At 34.7% G+C, this 19402-nt stretch overlaps 1 protein-coding gene across 19 annotated transcripts in view; it reads right to left on the bottom strand.

Moving 5' to 3' along the window:
* Positions 1–19402, bottom strand: part of LOC135205744 (zinc finger and BTB domain-containing protein 17-like) — a 292065-nt gene that overhangs the window by 117117 nt on the left and 155546 nt on the right. For 2 of the 19 annotated variants that reach the window (XM_064236858.1, XM_064236841.1), the window contains one exon: positions 35–386. The exons of 14 other annotated variants lie outside the window; for them this stretch is intronic. In XM_064236858.1, coding sequence (XP_064092928.1) covers positions 35–386 — 352 coding nt within the window. Of the gene's footprint in view, positions 1–34; positions 387–8071; positions 8712–13129; positions 13841–15919; positions 16117–19402 lie in introns of those variants that run through there. 3 more of the 19 variants (XM_064236852.1, XM_064236846.1, XM_064236862.1) reach the window with 3 other exon arrangements.

Raw genomic sequence — 19402 nt, 5'->3', positions numbered from 1 at the left:
CACAGACTAAAAATATTATCAGCTTGGCAATTACTTGTTCCTTCTAGGCCAGAAAATCTCAATCTCAAATGTCTCCTCATGTGTAGCTGAAGTGAACTCTTACGAGCTGACCGATAGGGACACTTGGAACAAGAAAATGGCTTTTCTCCGGTATGTGTCCTCACATGTGTCTTCAGATTGCCTTTCTGTGAAAAAGAAGCTGGACACATAAAGCACTTGAAAGGCTTTTCACCTGTATGCACTAACACATGATGGGCCAAGTTGGTCTTTACTGAAGTGGTGAAAGGACAGTATGTGCAACTGAATACCTTCAGAGTAGTTGAAGGAGAAAGTCTGTGCGTTTGCAGCTTCATGGTGGTTCTCCCCACTGGCTCCGGGAAGTCAACCTGTGAGGGAAAATTTTCCATGAATGATGCATAGCACATTTCAGTAGCTGAGTGTATATCACTTCTCTGATGTTTAACAATGATTCAAAGAAATTTTCACTTAAACCAGGTAAAAGATTTTACCTGAAGCATTTTTATTTCAATAGTGTCTGTCTCTGAGGATAAAACAGGTATAGGTTGAAGTAAACACATTTTGCAAAGCACACATTATTGTTGAATTAAAACTATCAATACTACAACTTGACATGACTGGCAACTTTATAGGCAAGTAAAGCTGAAATGTTGTCACATAAGTTAAAATCTTAATGGGCAATAAATGACTGTCTTTTGCACTGAGATGTAATTCATACATTACAATCTGAAAATTAGTCTTGGTAAGGGCACATAATGCAGTTATTCCTCACTATCCTTTGGAGGTTTTACTCCTCACTACTAAACAGATTTACATATATCTCAAATTTTTCCATAGTCAACTTAGAATATGAACAAAAATAAACAAGACTAAAAACCTTATTACCTCATATCATATTCTTGGCCTTCTTTATGATCATTTGTTGCATAAGGCAGGCATCCTTTTGGGTCAAACAAACTTTTCCACAGATGATATTGGTTTAGAAAGAAGGCTGCCATAGAGGGGGTTGGTTACATAAATGAATAACTTGCATATAGATCACTGTAAAGTGTTGGTGATAAGATCTGTGTAAGACAGATGAGATGGGTTACATATAGGTGTATTGTAGAAGGGAAGGAAAGAAACTCCCAAGGACTCAGAAAGCCTAGAGTAATGGCAGCTGGAGTAAGCTCCAAATCAATTTTGTGCCATCTACCCCCCTTCAGAAGGTTATATAAAACCCGCAATTCTACTTTTGCCCCGTAAAGGATGTAATGCTTAGTCTATTACTTTTTACTAGACTTATTAATAGACTTATGAAACCTTTCAGTTAGATTTAGATGAAGCACAAGAATCAGTTCTTTCTGCTTTGATCAGTCTTAACAGTAGGATAATCTTCTTGTGCCAGCTGGAAATTGGTTAAAAACAATCAACAGGCTTCAGATTTCGTTTTAATGGGAAAACCTACATAGTACATGTACATGTGAAGTGAAATATGAATGATGCTTCAGTGAAATATGAATTGTACTTCAAGACTCCTTCAAGTCATTGTCATATAATAAAAAAGGAAAGGTATTTGATGATCTAAAGTACGACATTTAATGGGTGGGCTTTTGGCAACTCAAGATCAGGAGAACCATAGTCATACAATAAATTGTACGACTTTAATTTACAAAATATCTATAAAATCATGTTGCCCCAGAAAAATGGAAGCTTTTGTCTGTTTTTAGCTTCAAAAGGAAGAAATATTTAGGGGATGGGGTGTGTTTGGTATAATTTACCAATACTCTCTGGTCAGCCTGGCAAGCAAGCTCAGTACTGTACATACAGTGATCATCTAACATTTTGTGCTTAAAGTAAATTCCTATAAGTCAGACAGCAACAGCATCTGGTGTTTCCAGGTGGTCATCCATCCAAAACTTTCTTATGTGGCTGTCCATAAATTCTGATTACGTACTGGAGAACACCTTTTACGATCAGTATTTATTTATTCAATGGGCCTACTGGTACAGAGGTTTGACCTAGTTCCCATACGTAATGACTGAGGGTTTGTATGTTATGAAAAATAAAAAAAATTACTTAAAAAATTTTTCATGTTTATTTTAATAAAGGAAATGCCGCTAATATATTTTCAATGTTACTGAAGTCTAAAGTGGTACATGTGGATTAAAATGATCCTATTTCATCTGTTCATAATGTCAAAATTAATGTATGCAAACATTCCTATCAAAATTCTCTGGTGTTATGGTGTTACTGTATGCAAAGTCTTGATAAAGGTAATATTTCATAATACATAATTATATTCTTTAATTAAGTCAGAAAACTACATAAAGGAAGTGCTCTCAGTTTATTTGTCCATAAAATGTTATTGATGTTTACATAATTATTATGAACTCTCTTTTATCTTAAGTTTCAAAACACTTACTGTGCAAATTACAGTGGAACCTCGACATACGAAAGTCCTAACTTACGAAAAATTCAAGTTACGAAAGCAAAGACGAAGATTTTTTTGCCTCTGCATACGAAAATAATTCAGGTTACAAAAGGGTATTACTATAAAGTCCCAAGATTCACCCAGACCACCGAGAACAATTTTAAAACTTGCGCAATGCCAACCGAGTAGCCTCGCCACCATCCTCTTGCTCTCCCATTGGTTCCTGATGCTAGTCACCGCCATAAGATCCTGCTCTCCTATTGGCCAGCATCATGCCTCTATGTAAAGGCGTTCCTTGACCATTTTTTGCAGCAGCGTTATCGTAAACACTGGAATTCGTTCCTTCACAAATACAGATTTCGTTTGTTATCGTAAATTCGTGTTAGTGATTTCGCTTTCGTTGTACTGTAAGTTACTTTATCGTTTTGTGTGTGAACTTAATTACTTACGTTATTAGCCATTGGTCCCAAGAATGTTGCTAAAGTTCATGGAAAGAAGAGGATGCTTTCTATGGAGAACGAAGATGGAGATAATCAAGAAGTGTTAATGTTTTCTGCCATTTGTTAATGTGTTTCGTAAAGTTTAGTGTTAATGTTTTCTGCCATTTTTTAATGTGTTTCGTAAAGTTTAGCGTTAATGTTTTCTGCCATTTTTTAATGTGTTTCGTAAAGTTAAGTGTTCATGTTTTCTGCTAAAGTATACATTACTACATTTTATTCACAATTTGCAGATATCCTCATCCCCTTAGAAATATTAGTTCTAGTGATTAACAGTTTTATTTTTTAAGAGGAACTGACATGTTTGCAGAAATCTAAAATGAATAATCTCTTTAAATTGTTGTCTGGATCACAAATCAAACCAGGTCAAGACTAACACCACACCTATTTATGCAACAGAACTAAAAGCTGCATGGAAGATACCACAACTGAGGTTAACAGTGTCCAGGTTAGAAAATTATCCCTTTGCAAGTCCAAATAGACCATGATTGTTAGTGGGATGCATTTAAAAATGGTTATGGAAATATTCAGAGAAAATTGTGGGAAATTAGATATTTAATGCACCTGAAACAGTCCAGAGGCAGCTATTGCATTCCCTGATTTACTTTTTCATTTTCTCTGGGTTTTGATTGGTCAGGTACACTCATTCATTCATTCATCCATGTGATTTACAAGTCTCCATTCAAGTTGGATCTGATACTTTGGTGAAGGTTGTCATATGGTTTACTATGTCAAATGTTTTCACATAGTCGGCCCATGCATTACAATTTCACTCATAATAATATAGTACAGTGTTGTCCAAACATTTTCGCCTATTGTACCCTTTATTACCTTCTTCTACTGTTACGTACCCCCCCCTCGCCCACCATGGCTGACCAAACTCAAGTTTTATTTAGGATAATCCTGCAAGTAGTATATTAATTATGAAAAGACTGCATTATAGGAGTGTTGGTCAATAAATTCAAATCTATTACACAAATAAAAATGATGATTGAATAACAAAATGCTTGAAAATTACTTACACAACTTAATGTGAGATGTGAGGCTGATGTTCACTGATGGGATGTTTCTGTTGTGTGTGTGTGTTCCTTGTTTGTTCACGTACCCTCATGATCTATGTTGCATACCCCCAGGGGTATGTGGACCCCAGTTTGAACAACACTGAATTAGACCCTTGTAAAATATTGTATTTTTATTGTATGTTACCTGATTATTATTATTAATTATAAAAAAATAGGATTTACCAGCCTAATGAGAAAGTTCATACGTATTCTCATATATTAATTATGGTATAGTACTTATTTGTTTTACTGGCTGTAAGGTTTTTTTTAATGGAAATATGTACTGCTTGTTCTGCATAAGGGATGGAGTTGTACCTGCCAAAGTTCTCATATTTGTTATTTTATATTCCTTTGCACCCAGGCTTATGAAGAAGAGTTTGAACTTTGTTAGGATAAAATAACATTACCACTTTAAGAAATGTTTATCACAAGTGATGTAACAATTGCATCCTATTCCCAGTAGTTTGACCTAGATTAATTTAGCACATCAGTCATGGTATGTTGTCTGTAATTGTGTTTCTGTCTCCCTTTTCTAGACTACTTGAAAAGTTTTTCCTCCTGAGCTTTTCTGTTTTGTCTCCCACCATGATGCTCTGTGGAGAGCCTTGTAAAGCTTCACCTTATTCCATGGTATGTAAACACTGAAAGTAGTCTATAACATTGTAAGTTAGTTGATATTTACAAAGTATTTTTTCTTAAATGTCATCAAAGCTTTATATTTAATTAAATTAGTATTAAGAAATGCTAGGTAATGGGACCCATGACATCAGTGTGATTTACTCCACTGCATATTCATGGTTTAGTCAGGTTGTTAGCCAAAGCAACAGACCTCCTTAAGGGGGAATATGTCTCTCTGTTCCAGTCTTCGTTGAAATATGTTGTAAGAGTAAACAATACTTTTATGGTTTAGTATCTTTAAACCTAAGATTATGTAAAAGATGAAAGTCAAATTATGTAACTCAATTTGAGTACTACTATATGGTTTATGTAATGTATAAAGTATTTAGCTGCCATATCACTTGCATAAACCTAAATTGTTCATTACAAGCCATTAAACAAATTCCAGCCAGAGAAGAGCCGTTATTAGGCTCAGAGGTCTGGATAAACTAATCCTTTATAATAATCCACGTGAAAAAGAACAACTGCTCCATCCAACAAGGCTCCAAATAAGATGACTGTAGCATTAACAGCTCAGCAATGCTCTCCCAGATTGTCTTTATGTGCTCTCAGCCTTGCTTTTATGCTAAGAGTTTTCTCACTAAAGCAATTGTGTGTGCGTGTTTGGAAGTGATTGGAGTATGCAAGTACCCAATCTTTGTTCTTTTTGGGGAAGGTCTTGCCTTGCCAACATAATTTTTCTTCATGTCATGTTATCAGTGATTCTTGGCCTTCAGTTGATCAACTCCACTGTCTTGGGTATCTAGTATACAAATTAGTACTGTCTTGCTTACTTTCCTAGGAAGCTTTATCGAGGAAGTGTTATCATCTGCCTTTCGGGGCTAGTTGCCTGCTAGTATAGTCTTAGCTTACTCTTACTGACCAAAGCTCAAATCCTGGAGTGGGAGATTTTCCTCCTTGTTGCATTTGGCTAATAAAAGTTAATTTGATGGCTGTTGTGGACAAAAAATGTACCATACTGAAGATTAAAACTGGGTCATTATTGAAGTCTATGTTACCAGGATAACCTTACAACTTAAGCAATTCATGTGAATTAATTTCATAATTAAAAACTCAGAACAGCATGTTTGTTACTATGTCAAAATCAGGAAACCTGTCAAGACCAGGAAATCCACCCAGCAAAAGCCTCAGTCAGGGGTTCAAATGCTTATCATGGAATGGCAGATAGTCATCTGAGACATCTGGCATCAAAAGTCTCTTGTGTAATCCAGCAGGCTTATTTCTCAGGCTGCAGAGTGTTGCTTCCCATCTGGCCACATTACCAATTTTTTAAGGACCTATAATTCTTAATAAAATGTTTTGGGTTTTGCAGTATGTTTTATTAGTTTGTTTGTATGGTGTTTTTACGTTGCATGGAACCAGTGGTTATTCAGCAATGGGACCAACGGCTTTACGTGACTTCTGAACCACGTCGAGAGTGCACTTCTATCACCAGACATTGGGTTTTGCAGTGCTCCAATGCTCTACAAGCACATCAATAAATGTTTTTCTGATATTTATGCAAACCAATTTCCTTGCAGAAGTGCACTTCCCCACCATAAGAGAAAATAGACACTAGTAAAATGTACTTTGGTAAATTTTTGGTCAACAGTTTTGCCAGTAGTGGAAGTTTTTTGTTGACCAACCCAGTTTTGAAAATTTGCAGTAGTTTTACATTACAAAATATAACAGAATAGTACAATTTAATGTTGCTGGATTCCAACACATGGGGGACTAGGAAATAGAACCAAGCAGAATTAAATTTTATTTCACTACAGTTTATAATGTAAAGCCTCTTCTAAATTTTTCAAAATAACAGGTTGGTCAACAGAAAACTTCCATTGCTTGCCAGACTTTCTGCATCCCACCAAAAATGCACAACAGTATGTAGTACTAAATTTTCAGCCTCATGTAAGATCAAATCAGAGATGTCCTTCAAGTTCCATAAATATAATGCACAAGTCCATTTTTAAACAAATTAATTTTACTACTAAGTACTACTGATGCACAGTGCCCACAAAATAAATTTTCCAGTTGTTGGTACTTTATAAGAAGTCTATCGCAATATATTTGCTACAAATTTCCTTGTTACACGTACATACTTCATAGTATCAAAGAAGATTTCCTTGATAGCTGTATGAAATGAGAGAGAGAATTTGGAAGCCTCGGTAGCCTATACTAGCCCTGAATATAGGCCCATAGGTACATAATTCTTCTGTATCAGCTAAAAGAATGTGAAATGGTGAAGTCATAAAGGCTGCTGTAGCATCCTGATGCCAGGAGGGTGCAACAGATATAAAATTAACCTATTTTGTGTAGTTTACAGCATATTTCTCACCAACCCATTATTTTTCCAGAAGTGTTTGACAACGTGCAACCTTAGATGTTTATACCAAAATATATATGGACATACCAAGGTAACCACAGTGAAATGATGGTTTTAAAAAAAACTAAAATAAATAAATAAATAAATTGGTTTATCACAAACCCATTAGTCATGAACTGCCTTTGGTCTTCAGTCATTCAAACCAGCAGTCACGCCATAACCTTCTTGACAAGATTGTCTCTACTGCATATGTTCAAGAATATTACTCTGCAACCTACATTTGCCACTTGCTTTCCTTATAAGCTTTGAATCAACATTCTGATCTTTCCAGGGACTTTTTTTTTTTTTTTTTTTTCTCCCAGGCCTTCATTATTTTCAATCAATTTAATTTTTTTAATATGCACTGGATATGAAAGTTACATGGGTAGATGAACCTCAGACTTTCTAGTCCATCTGAGGAGACACCTGAAAAGTAAAAGAAATCACAAGTGTGTATTTTTCAATTAATTCTTTTACTAGTCAGTTGCCGTACTATTCACAATCTTAGCTGGTAGCTGTTCCAAAAGGAGTCTTTCCTATATGAGATCAGTTCCCAGTGCCTGGTGTTAAACATTTTCAGTTTGAGTTTCCATCCATTACAGCTATTGTAGGAACTACTTGAAGTATATATGTATATATTACTCTGATTGTTTTAACCAGTTTCCAGCTGGTGCAAGAAGTTTATCCTATTGTTAAGACCTAAGGTTTGTTACCTATGAAAAATACAAAATGATTAAAAATTTTCAGTAAAAATTTTGATAAGACTAAGAAATTGACAAGATAGTATCTGGATAATTTATTAGGTGGTTAGATCAGTAGGGCTGTCTTCAGAGAGCAATAAAAATTTATGTAAAACACAAAACAAACAACCCTTGCAGTGTGCCGTATGTGGGACCTTGGAGAAAGTAGTAAGAGGTTCTTTGCAATTTTCCTTCAGCCCATTTATTCCCTCCAGTTCTGTTTGCCTGTGAGTATCTAGTAAATAGACTCTGTAGTCTTAACAAACTACGTACACATTAATAATAATAATACACAAATGGATGTATAAATGAAAAGTCTGTAAGTTGCTTTCACTTTACTAAACAATTACAGCTCTTGCATATAAATTATAGAAGAGAAGAGCAGTGCTGCAGCAGTTATATTATATCTAATCTGGATAAAATGCTTAAATTAGTTTTCATAAATTACTAATGAAACATTATTAGCAAAACTTTCTATAAAACAAGTTCTTTCTTGAACCTAGTTCAATTACATTTAAAAAGATACTGTATTTAAAAGTCATTATCTAACATCATACCTGATATTTAAAAGTCAATTTCTAAACATCCACAGAGAAAGGAATTGTTTTAAGACACAAATGCATCTCTTTCCCATCAATTTATACTATTAAAACCTTACTTATTTTTAGAATGCTTATTCATTATATGTGCTTTCAAGGCCTGTTTCTGAGCTGCTCGATAGGAACAGTGTGAACAGGCAAATGGCTTTTCTCCTGTATGGATTCGAATGTGTGTTTTAAGATTCCCCTTCAGGGAAAATGTAGCTGGACAATATGGACAAGAATAAGGCCTCTCTCCTGTGTGGACTGACATGTGCCGCACCATATCAAACCTCCTCCAGGTAGTGAATGAGCAAGATAGACATTCGTGTATCTTGACATTGGAGCCTCTTTTTTGTGATGATGCAACTCCTTTTTCCATCTGTGGAAAGAAATTACCATAAATTGCAGGAGATACAACAGTGCCATTTTAAAAAATGTATCATTGCAAAAAAATGTAAGACTAATCAAGTGTTAATTTAGAATGTTAAGAGTTCAATTTATCGTGCTGTTAATGGTGTCGATAAATATATATATCTGTGTGATGTTAAAGAATTAAAAGTGAAGTTTAATACAGTTGAAAATAGTGAAATGGAAAGAAAAATTACCTTCAAAATGGTCTTCCTTTATCCTTTGTTTCTTCTTTTCTCCTCATTACTGACTTGATTAAGCTTAAAAAAATGATAAAGAGCCATACCTTCACTCATTTTAGGATGAGCAGAATCCATTAATAAAGCCAACTGCAGACACTTATTTGTTTCATGTATTTACATTATACATAGTCTGTATACAAGTCTTTTGTACAGAACGTAAGTCAGATTAAATGGAATCTCATAATTATGACAAAAAATCTGATGCAATATACCAGATTGCAAAAGTTTCTGTAATAAAATTTATCTTATATTTCTTGAAACAAAATTAACATTGACTTGCCATTAATGGATTTTATCATTAAGTTCATAATAGTACTTAGAAAAAGACAAACTAAATAAGAAGTGCATTAAGCATCTTGGTGATGTGTGTGTGTAACCAAGAGTTGTTGAAGCAGATTTTGTGCACTAACACTAATGAATACTGAAGTGGGTGAGGAAAAGTAAACTATTACAGTATATTTTTACTTGGAAAATAATGAAATACAGTACTTGCTTGGAAATTTTACTTTTACCTTTTGAAATGACTATTGAATTGATGTGTTCCAGAAAAGCGTAGCTATTGTTCAAGACATAAATTTGCACTTTGCATAACCTACATCAGAGCAACTTGGGCGATTGGTTACTGTTAATAGGCAAATGCTACACAACTGACTAAAATTGTAAAAAGCAATTTACACTCGCATCCATACCCTATACATAGTAATCAGTTGTCAGTAGTATTCTAAGGCCAGTGAACTGTTTATTCCATGGGATCCTATCAGTGCATAGTAACTTGTTGGAAATTAGTCAGCAAACTTCTTATCAAAAGGGGATGGAATATAATGAAATGAGGGCTTCAAAAGAAGGTAACTGAACAAAGAATAATAAGTTTGTCTGTATAAATATAACACAAAAATTAAGACTGGCTTCACACTTACATAACACTAATTTTGAAATAGTACAGATTTCTTGTGCCTTGTGTACTTGTTCTAAAAGAACAGGAGAGGTTTTTATGTGGAGTACTGTGAACTTTTGTTCATTTCTTGCAGTAGGTATATTTCTTCTGCCTACCAGTTGCTTTACTATGAATTTCTTGTGCCAGACAATGTTTCAACGTGCATTTGTCATGTTAACTTCTTTTTTTTAATACATTTGTGCTTGGTGTTACAGCAATAGTGTAAGATCATGATTAAAGATTTCCTCAGATATAGCCTGACAACATAAAAGCTGTAGATTTTAGAGGAAAAAAATAAAGCCTCAGTAAACACTCCAAAATAAAATAAACATACACACATATGAGCAAATAAAATGCAGGCGGATCATTAACAGTTTATTAGAACCCAATGTAAATGAAGTGAGGTAGGTAAACTTGCTGTCTTACACAGAAACGTTTGAAGTACACTGGATTACAGCACACAAATTTATATATATGTATTACCTTCATGACAGCAAAAGAAAAGAAATATTACTACATACTAAACAAAATAAATCTTATGCCTAGGCATATACCAATAGTATATTCTTACTGTAAAACAAGTAACAGTTTTAACAATATTATATGATCTAAGATTTCTTTTCAGATGATGGAAAAAATATTTGGATTTTCAAGTGAATGCATTAAGTAACACATTGTCTCTCACGGATGTAAGCCAAATACAAATACTGAATATCTCAACTGAACAATATGGAATCTACCAAATGTTCTAAACAGTCAAATCATATAATATTTATCCATGAAAACCATATAGTATTTACATGTCAATAATGAGTAATTATATACTACTCAGCAAATGAAAGTTTAAACCAGTAAGTAATAAAATAGAACCATCTTATTGCCAAAAAATTACCACTTGTTCCAGGTCATCAAACTTGAAAAAAAAGTTGTTGATAATGAAAAAGATTGAGGAAACACTTGCCAGTGTACAATTGGTTGTAAAAATGCATTTAATTTCTAAATACAAACAACCCTAAAAAAAAGCCAGTCTAGAACATTATGAAGTTATTTTTTTTTTCGACTGACGACATTTTAGCATATCTTTTTGGAAGAGGACATTTTGGTGTGTTTTATAGCATTGGCACATAAACTATGGGAGGATAATAAGTATATTAAATTTTTAAATTTTATTTTTGTTTGTAATGACAGTCCTCTAGCTGTTGTTTTATTTAAAAGCTAAATGTCCTAAAATTAGATAGAAAGGCTGATAGATGGAAATATCTTCAAACAGGAAGATATTGACATGCTACAAATACAGTGCCAAAACTTAATATGCCTTTTCAAAAAAACTTATGCCAAAATGTCCACACCAGAAAGTCGCATCCTGTAAAATAAACTGTTCAAGAATACAGTCTACATGAAGCAACTGACACTATATTTTCATTAAGCCTACAAACTAAAGATTATACGATGGATATAAGTGATGACAACTAATATTATGAACTGTATGTACTTGCATTTCACAAAAAGTTTCATAGTCATATGAAGAATGCAACAAGGCCAGGTAAAATTTATCATTATGACTAAAGAATTCCATCTTTCTTTGGATATACCAAACTACTAGGATATAACTGTAATTATTAGTAACAATGGAAAGATTATTTATTAGTAATTACTAAGCGGCCCATATATTTTGTCACAATATTTCTATTTGTTCAGTAAAAGTTTACAAAACTGATCTTAGAATAAACTGAAATAGTTTGACCTATAATCATTAGGTCAAAACTACATTTGCAGAATCTCTTGAAAATACAAAGTGCTATTGAGAAAAATTTTATAAGGTAATAACAGTGCTGAAGTAGTTAAATTAGAACCAATAGTGTGCCTTTTAAGAACTTCATTTAAATTAACCTCCCCACACTAGATGAGCCCTGAATAAACAACTTCCAATTGCTAAGACAGATGGGAAAAGCATATCTTACTTAGGCCTTATGGAAAAAAAGACAGGAAAAAGGAAAAGCATATCTTACTTAAGCCTTATGGAAAAAAAAAAGATAGGAAAATGGAAAAGCAAAAGGAGGCAATGGAATATGGAATCGCAGCCAAAATATGCAACAGAGAGACCAATGTTTCCAAGCAGTAGTGACAGAGGGACTATAGAGGTATTGAAGGGTTGCTGATGTGGCAAATGGTTTCAGCTTACTGGTAACCCCTAATTTTGGTCAAGGACACAGAGGCAACCCAAATACCAGTTTAATATTTGAAGTATGATAAGCATGACCAGCGGAAAGGTTAACAGATAGAACCATAGACATTAAAGGTTTTGTGGGGCTTGCCTAGCACCAAAGATCAGCAATTTTTGGGGCCATAATGCACAGATTTCTGGTTATCAACGCCGATAACAGAGTTCTGGCACTGATACATACGTAACTGAGGCACCATTAACTAGTTATCAGTGCCAAAATCTGGTTATCGTGCCATAAAGAACATTGTCTGATTTTCGCTTATCATCAAGCCGTCAGAAGTGGAAACCCCCATCAATAACCAGGGATTGCCTGTATTGCACTTAACTGATAGTCAGAGGAAAAATTAATACCTATAGTTAATTAGAGATTGAACTTTATTAAATTAGATAATAAGATTTGGACAGAAAAACAGAGGCACCTTTGGAGGCACTGAACTTCTACTAAGTTGTAGGAAGCCTATTTAAGCTTGCTTTCAAGATCTGAATTAGATGAGAAGCAAATCTGGATTAAAGAAAAAAAAGTTACAAGTACGAGAGAAGTGGAGAAAGCCACTGAAAAGATTCCATCAGAAAAATACAATGAGAAGAGATAGCAGAACAACGATCAACTCAAAAGATAATGTGAGTAGGTATGAGACCAAACCCCTGAGGAACACCACTGGCATTGCAGGATGGATAAAAATTTGTGCTGCCAATATCATTGTCTCCCAAGACAATGACCAAAAAGTATGACTTGTTTCCAAAGTATGACTTGCATTGGAAACAACATCCCTAGATATTGGAAACAAGGTCCCTAGCAGATTTTTTTAAGAGTATTATATACAGCAACAAGAAATCGTAAAAGTGAACTTTATAATAAGTTGAGACACCCAAATTTCTCCTACTCCTCTGGAAATTTGAAATATTTATGTAAATCAGTCTGATTGAGTACTGTAATGGACTATTAGTTACTAACAATAAAACACAGTGAAATTGCTGTATAGTACTGAGAGAAGGCTTTTTTAAATACAAGTAAAGACAACCCATTATGTATGGATGTTTGAGAATTAAATCTAGCACTGTAGTAGTTGATACTAATTCTACATGAATTGTATAGCAAAATAGATATACAAAGGAAGAATTTTTGAACTGATTTTCAAGTTTGTACATTATTGCATCCAACAATGAATATTGGTCACTAAATAAGCACATGAAATACATATAGTGCAGTATATATATAAATAAATACCACATATTATTGTTTGTGGGTGACTGTACAAAAACTACATAACCGTCAAAAGCATAAAAAACATACTGAATATAAAACAAAAGTCTGACACAGTTAATAGTTACTATTATTTTTAGTTGAAATTTAGTGTCCTTTATGAAGACTGCATCACTGTTAAACTATTATAACCATGCCTGCTTAAAACATGCTGTTTCAGAACAAATTTCTGGCTTGCACGGTAATCACAAAACGAACAGGCATGTGGCCTTTCTCCTGTGTGAACTCGAGTGTGTCTAATCATACTTGAGTTCTGGGAGAACTTTGCAGGGCAGAAGGGACAGTGGTAGGGTCTCTCTCCAGTGTGAACTGCATTATGTTTCATCATATCTTTCCTCTTCCCAGTTGAATACGAACACATTAGGCACTGATACTTCTCCTTAATGGCCTTACATCCATCTGCCATCCGAGGCCATCCAAGGAAGTTTGGCCGTGCCTGCGAAGAGACACTACACTGAGTAATGTTCAGCATCTAATACTGTACACAAATTCAAGTAAGTAGGAAGAACATATGGCACTACACTGAGCAAAAGTAAGTTTCATATCCCACAATACAAGAGTGTAGGAGGTAGGATTTGACAGTGACTAATTTTGAAAGCCTTGAACAGGTTCTGCAACTAAATTGTGGAGGACTATAACCAAGAAATAGCCTATAAATAAACCTTTAAATTAAGTCTAGTGCAATCATAACCTATATATACTATAAAATTATAAAACAGACTGGAATCAGCATTTAGTCATAAAGGCTTTCACAACAGAAAACAATAATTAATTAAAACTGTTATCTAGACCTCCTCCTGAGGAAAATTTGCATTATTTGTTGCAGTTTTTGAGTTCTCCACATCCAAGGGCATCACCAAGGACACAATGTCTTACTTTAAATAAAGACACATATTGAAGCACTGAGTCTAGTTTGATTCCTTGCCTGGTATAGTCACGAATTTACTAGTATAAATTATAGTACATACATTACTATATTACATTAGTCTCCAATTAGTTTGCAATCAATTTTTCAAATGTTATCACATACCCATAGCTATGCAGTTAAGTTTCATTTCCCCTCAGTTTTAATTAATTCAATAGTCCAGTCATTGGAAAAAAAATCAATGAAAAGAGATGATGGATAAAAAATATATGAGACCAAACACAAACATTCTTGGTATACTCGAGTAACCAGAAATAAGAAGGCGGCACACAACATTTTATGTTGTATTTGACATCATTTAGCAGTAGTCTAGATTAAATGCAAAAAATTTGCACCACTTTGTAGCAGTCTAGACTGCCAATATCATATTGTCTCCCAAGACAATATCATAAATACGTATATGATATGGGAGATTAATGAAGAATGAATGCATTTATGTTGTGGTAATGGTAATTTTTCCTAATATACATTAAATACTGTAAAGTGACATTGACATACACTTGCAAGGTGTATCTTATTGTCATCTCAGGTTCAAATCGACACTAGCATTCTTTTATATTTGAGAGAAATGCATAATTGAATTGTAGTCATAAGATGGTCCAAGGTCATTAAAACTAATAAACACAAAATTAAGAAACTTCTTTAGAAGTATGACTGTTCCTCTGTCCACAACCTATATGTACCACATCATCTTTCCTTAAACCACTTCCATCCTTTTCAATTTACAAAGTCTGATATCATTCACATGGAAACATATGACTATTTTGTATTTATTAGATTTAATGACCTTAAACCATCTTATGACTACAATTCAATTATGCATTTCTCTCAAATATAAAAGAATGCTAGTGTCCATTTGAACCTGAGATGACAATAAGATACACCTTGCAAGTGTATGTCAATATCACTTTACAGTATTTAATGTATATTAGGAAAAATTACCATTACCACAACATAAATGCATATTCATTCTTCATTAATCTCCCATATATATTTATGAAAAAAATTATGGAAAACTAACCTGCATCATACTGCAAGGCACACCTACTCAATTCTAAAATGCATAAGAATGATAAATAGTTTTAACTGTTGTAACATGCCCTTCCTGGGGTTGTCAGTTCCATTAGATTACTATGACCACCCTAGATTATCTAGGTATTTCTCATCTTGTACGTGGCTGGAAGCACCTGTAGGAACTACACACCTAATGTTTAAATATTGTATCATACTCCAACCTAATGTTTAAATATTGTATCATAGTCCAAGAGTTTGTATAATCTCTTTAATAGGAAATGTATAATACTGCTAATGAATAACTACTTTCTTTAATCTTTAAGTTTAACCAAGACACTGTCCATTATTGTGAAATATTAAAGCTGATTCTACCTTTAAAAGAGTGGCTGCTCAGACAAGGCCAGGGTCTATTGAAGATCTGATAATTCATGGTTACGGTATGTTTATTGTCCATTACAATTTTGTTTTTGGTTTGTGTGATGTGTATTTTTTCACCTTAACTAAATTAATTGGAGCTCTTATTTCAAGGTAATGGAGGGATCTGTGGTTAGATTGTTAACTAACTAGAAATGTTTGAAGAAATCAATATGACTATAATTGATGTCTCCAGGGCAGAATTATCCTTTAGAACTAATCCAAGTATTCCAAGGATGGGGGTTGAGAGGATAGAGGCATTCGGTCATGTTGGCTTGCCAACACAATTACAACTGGGGTTGCTGCATTCTTGTAATGCTCCAGTCCCCATCAAGCAGGCTTATCTTGGAAAGGGAAAACTAAACAACAATAAAAATATGTCATAAATATGCAATAATTACATATATTGCAGTTACTCTGAAAAAATATGGCATGAACATGACATCCCAAATACTATACTAATATAAAGATAGAATAGATTAAAATCCAAATAGTATAAAAAAACTATCTTTAAAAGCCTGAAAATATTATGCATACTACTTGTTACCATCTTTATATATCATGACACAAACATAATTGATTACAATATTCTTGTTATAGTAAGATTTATCAGTAAATCCTTTTAACATCATTCAATCAATCATTTCCTGTGGCACCCACTTGGATGCATAGGGCCTCGAACTCTCGCCACCACATTCTGTCCTGGGCTAACTCCTCGAGATCTCCCCAACACTCATCTCCTGCTTCCTGCTTCATTATCCTCCACCACATCTTTGGCTTATCTCTACTTTTCCAACCAAGGGCAACCCACCCTGGTGTATCTCGTACTATTCTGTTTTTGCCTGATGAGCCTTTTTTAATTTTTTGATAATCCTTCCATAAATTCTGTGCTTGAGAACCATCATTACCCAAATAAATATGTACAACCAGCCCGTTTGTTGGCAGGATCATTCATCAGAGTTTCGGTTTAATGGTGCTCGTCCAATATACAGGCAGTCCTCGGTTATCGGCAGACTCAGTTAATGGTGATCTGGTTTTACGGGGATTGTCTAGTGCCATAAAATCTGTAATTTATGATGCCATAATGGGCTAATTTTCGGTTATCAGCGCCATATGGTGCTGAGAAGAGGTATGGCACCATAATATACCTAACAGAGGTACCATTAACCAGTTATCAGTCCATTAACCCTTAAGGAAGGAAAGGCTCTCAGGAGTGGTAATAACAGGTTGTGGTGATGGACGGATTGATCCTGGGGCAGGAAGGAGGTGCAATTACTTCTATAGCCCATAAATTCCCTATAATGCCAACTTTTAGATTGGATAAGATGAGAGACTGGGCGGCTCAGGGATTAGTTTTCGTCTTGACTTCAAGGGAGGATGTACCTTCTCTCTCTCACATAATATCTTTTTGTAAATTTGCTCATAAATATACCAAGGGGTTGCTGTTGGTTTTAGTTCTTATCTTTTATGACGGTATGTCAGTTATAAATGTAATTTTGCAAAGAAAAGTGCAAGGAAATATTAGAAAAAACATATACAGTGGTCCCCCGTATTCGCGGGGGATGCGTACCAAACACCACCCCCTACCCCCCGTGAATAGTTACAACCCACGAATAGTTTGAACCCCTATAAAAATGCTTAAAACCTCCTAATTTGTTAGTTAAAACTCAGGAATAACCCACTAAAAATTGCATTTTATACTGAAATTGATTAAAAAAAAAAAAAAAAAAAAAAAATGTAGATATTTCTCAGAAATACATCGTGATTAGGTGAATTTTCCGCGAACAGAGAGAAATCCGCAGATGTGCGAATTTGCAAACCTGGAGAACGCGAATACGGGGTGTCCACTGTATAAAGCTACTGCATCTTCGTTCTTGGTAAATTTACTTAAATATTTTACTACAAATATGCCCAGAATCTGTTACTATTATTTCTTATGATCTGTAATTATAATTTTACAAAATATATTAATTCATTTATTAGAAAAATCATGTATAACTTCATAAAAGTTATAATTTTCTTGTAAAAGAGGCCCCCACAACAGGTTGTCAATAGTAATTTTCAACTTCTCATGTGTTACGAACCCCGAGAGAGGTCCGCTCCAAGTTCGATATTATTATAAACAAAAAGAATTCAACACCAACAGTTGAAACTGGGGATACGAATATAGAAAGATACACAAACAGAACAAAGGTTCATCTACAAGCTATCTAACAAAGATAAATGCAGATTAGTTTCTCCTATTTACATACCACAAGTAAAATCTTACAATGCATGAACTGGGGAAGAAGTGAGGTAATGCAAGTACTTGCTGGCCAGTTTTGCGCCGTCGGAGATCTATGCTCGAAGCGGTGGCTTCACAAAAGGAGAACTGTAGTTGTAGACATCCTCTTGACTCCGTATTACAGAAAACAATGTATATTCTTGATACTTGAAGGGCATTAACTCCTTGAAACCTCTTGTAGAAAGTTTCTTCTCTCAAAGCTTGCTCAACGTCGAAAATACCCCAGTCGTTCTCCCTGACTGGACGATTTGACCAGATTTCAATCAAACTCTCGAGTGCCTTTTCCTCTCTGATCATTCGTCTGTTCCTTCTTCTCTTATCTCTCTCTCTGATGATCTCCGATCTCTGCTGCTAGGCTCTCACTGATAATCTGATCTGTGACTCTTACTGATGATCTGCTCCCTCCTACTTCGTTGGTCATATTTATACGGCAACCTGGGGGCGTGGCTTACCAGCGAACGTCACAGACTCCCGAGATTACTGGAACTTCTTAGAAGAATCTCGACGAAGTATTGCATCAGAAATCGCGGCGTTCCTCACGTTACGTCGGCATCTGTCAAGTTCCACAACACTCCTGCCAATTCTAGAACCATCATGAGAACAGGCACCTCCAACACATGCGCGAATGCCTCCATGCTGCAGAACTTCTCGAAGAAGATGCGTTTTCCTTTCCTTTATCTTATCATTCGTCGCTATGAAGCCATTACCATGACACATCCCCCCCAAAAAAAGAAAAAAAATGAAATCAACGATTTTACTTTTTTTTTTTCTAAAGAGGAGCAAGAATTAAACAGCAGGGGAACAATTCTGCATAAAGCTTTAATACTTCTCCATTCACTCACCCACTCGTGCTAAAACAGAAAACGGTTATCAGGCTCTTCATTCTGAAAACTCTAGAGGGGCTATTAGCTATCACATTATCTTCTCTCTTACTTTTTCCTATCACATTATCTTCTCTCTTACTTTTTCCGTTTTCTGAACTCTGCTTAAAACTTTGAAATACTAAAACACCTCTTGCATTTTCTCAAAACTAATTTCTCTCGGTAACACTGTCACATAGAACACTGGCAGTGTTTACATTCATTGACTTTGCTCTACTCTTACCCATATTAATTCTATAATGTATATTTCCCCTCTCCTCTAACACTGAAAAAGGACCTTCGAACTTATAAGGTAAAGCGGAACCTTCTTTCTGGACTAGTACTAAAACTTTATCTCTTACACACAAACCTCTTTTTAGCTCTAAAATAATGTTTCCCCTTGACTTCCGCTCACGCTTCCGTTCTCCTCCACTAGTTGCCAAATATCTCTTAAATTTTTTTTATAATACTCTAGATTAGTTGTGCAATCTTCTCTACCCT

The sequence above is a fragment of the Macrobrachium nipponense genome, chromosome 24 (assembly GCF_015104395.2).
Source record: "Macrobrachium nipponense isolate FS-2020 chromosome 24, ASM1510439v2, whole genome shotgun sequence".
NCBI classification, from domain to species: Eukaryota; Metazoa; Arthropoda; class Malacostraca; order Decapoda; family Palaemonidae; genus Macrobrachium; species Macrobrachium nipponense.
The sequence above is the reverse complement of the archived record's forward strand: the minus strand, read 5'-3'. Positions and strand labels throughout refer to the sequence as shown.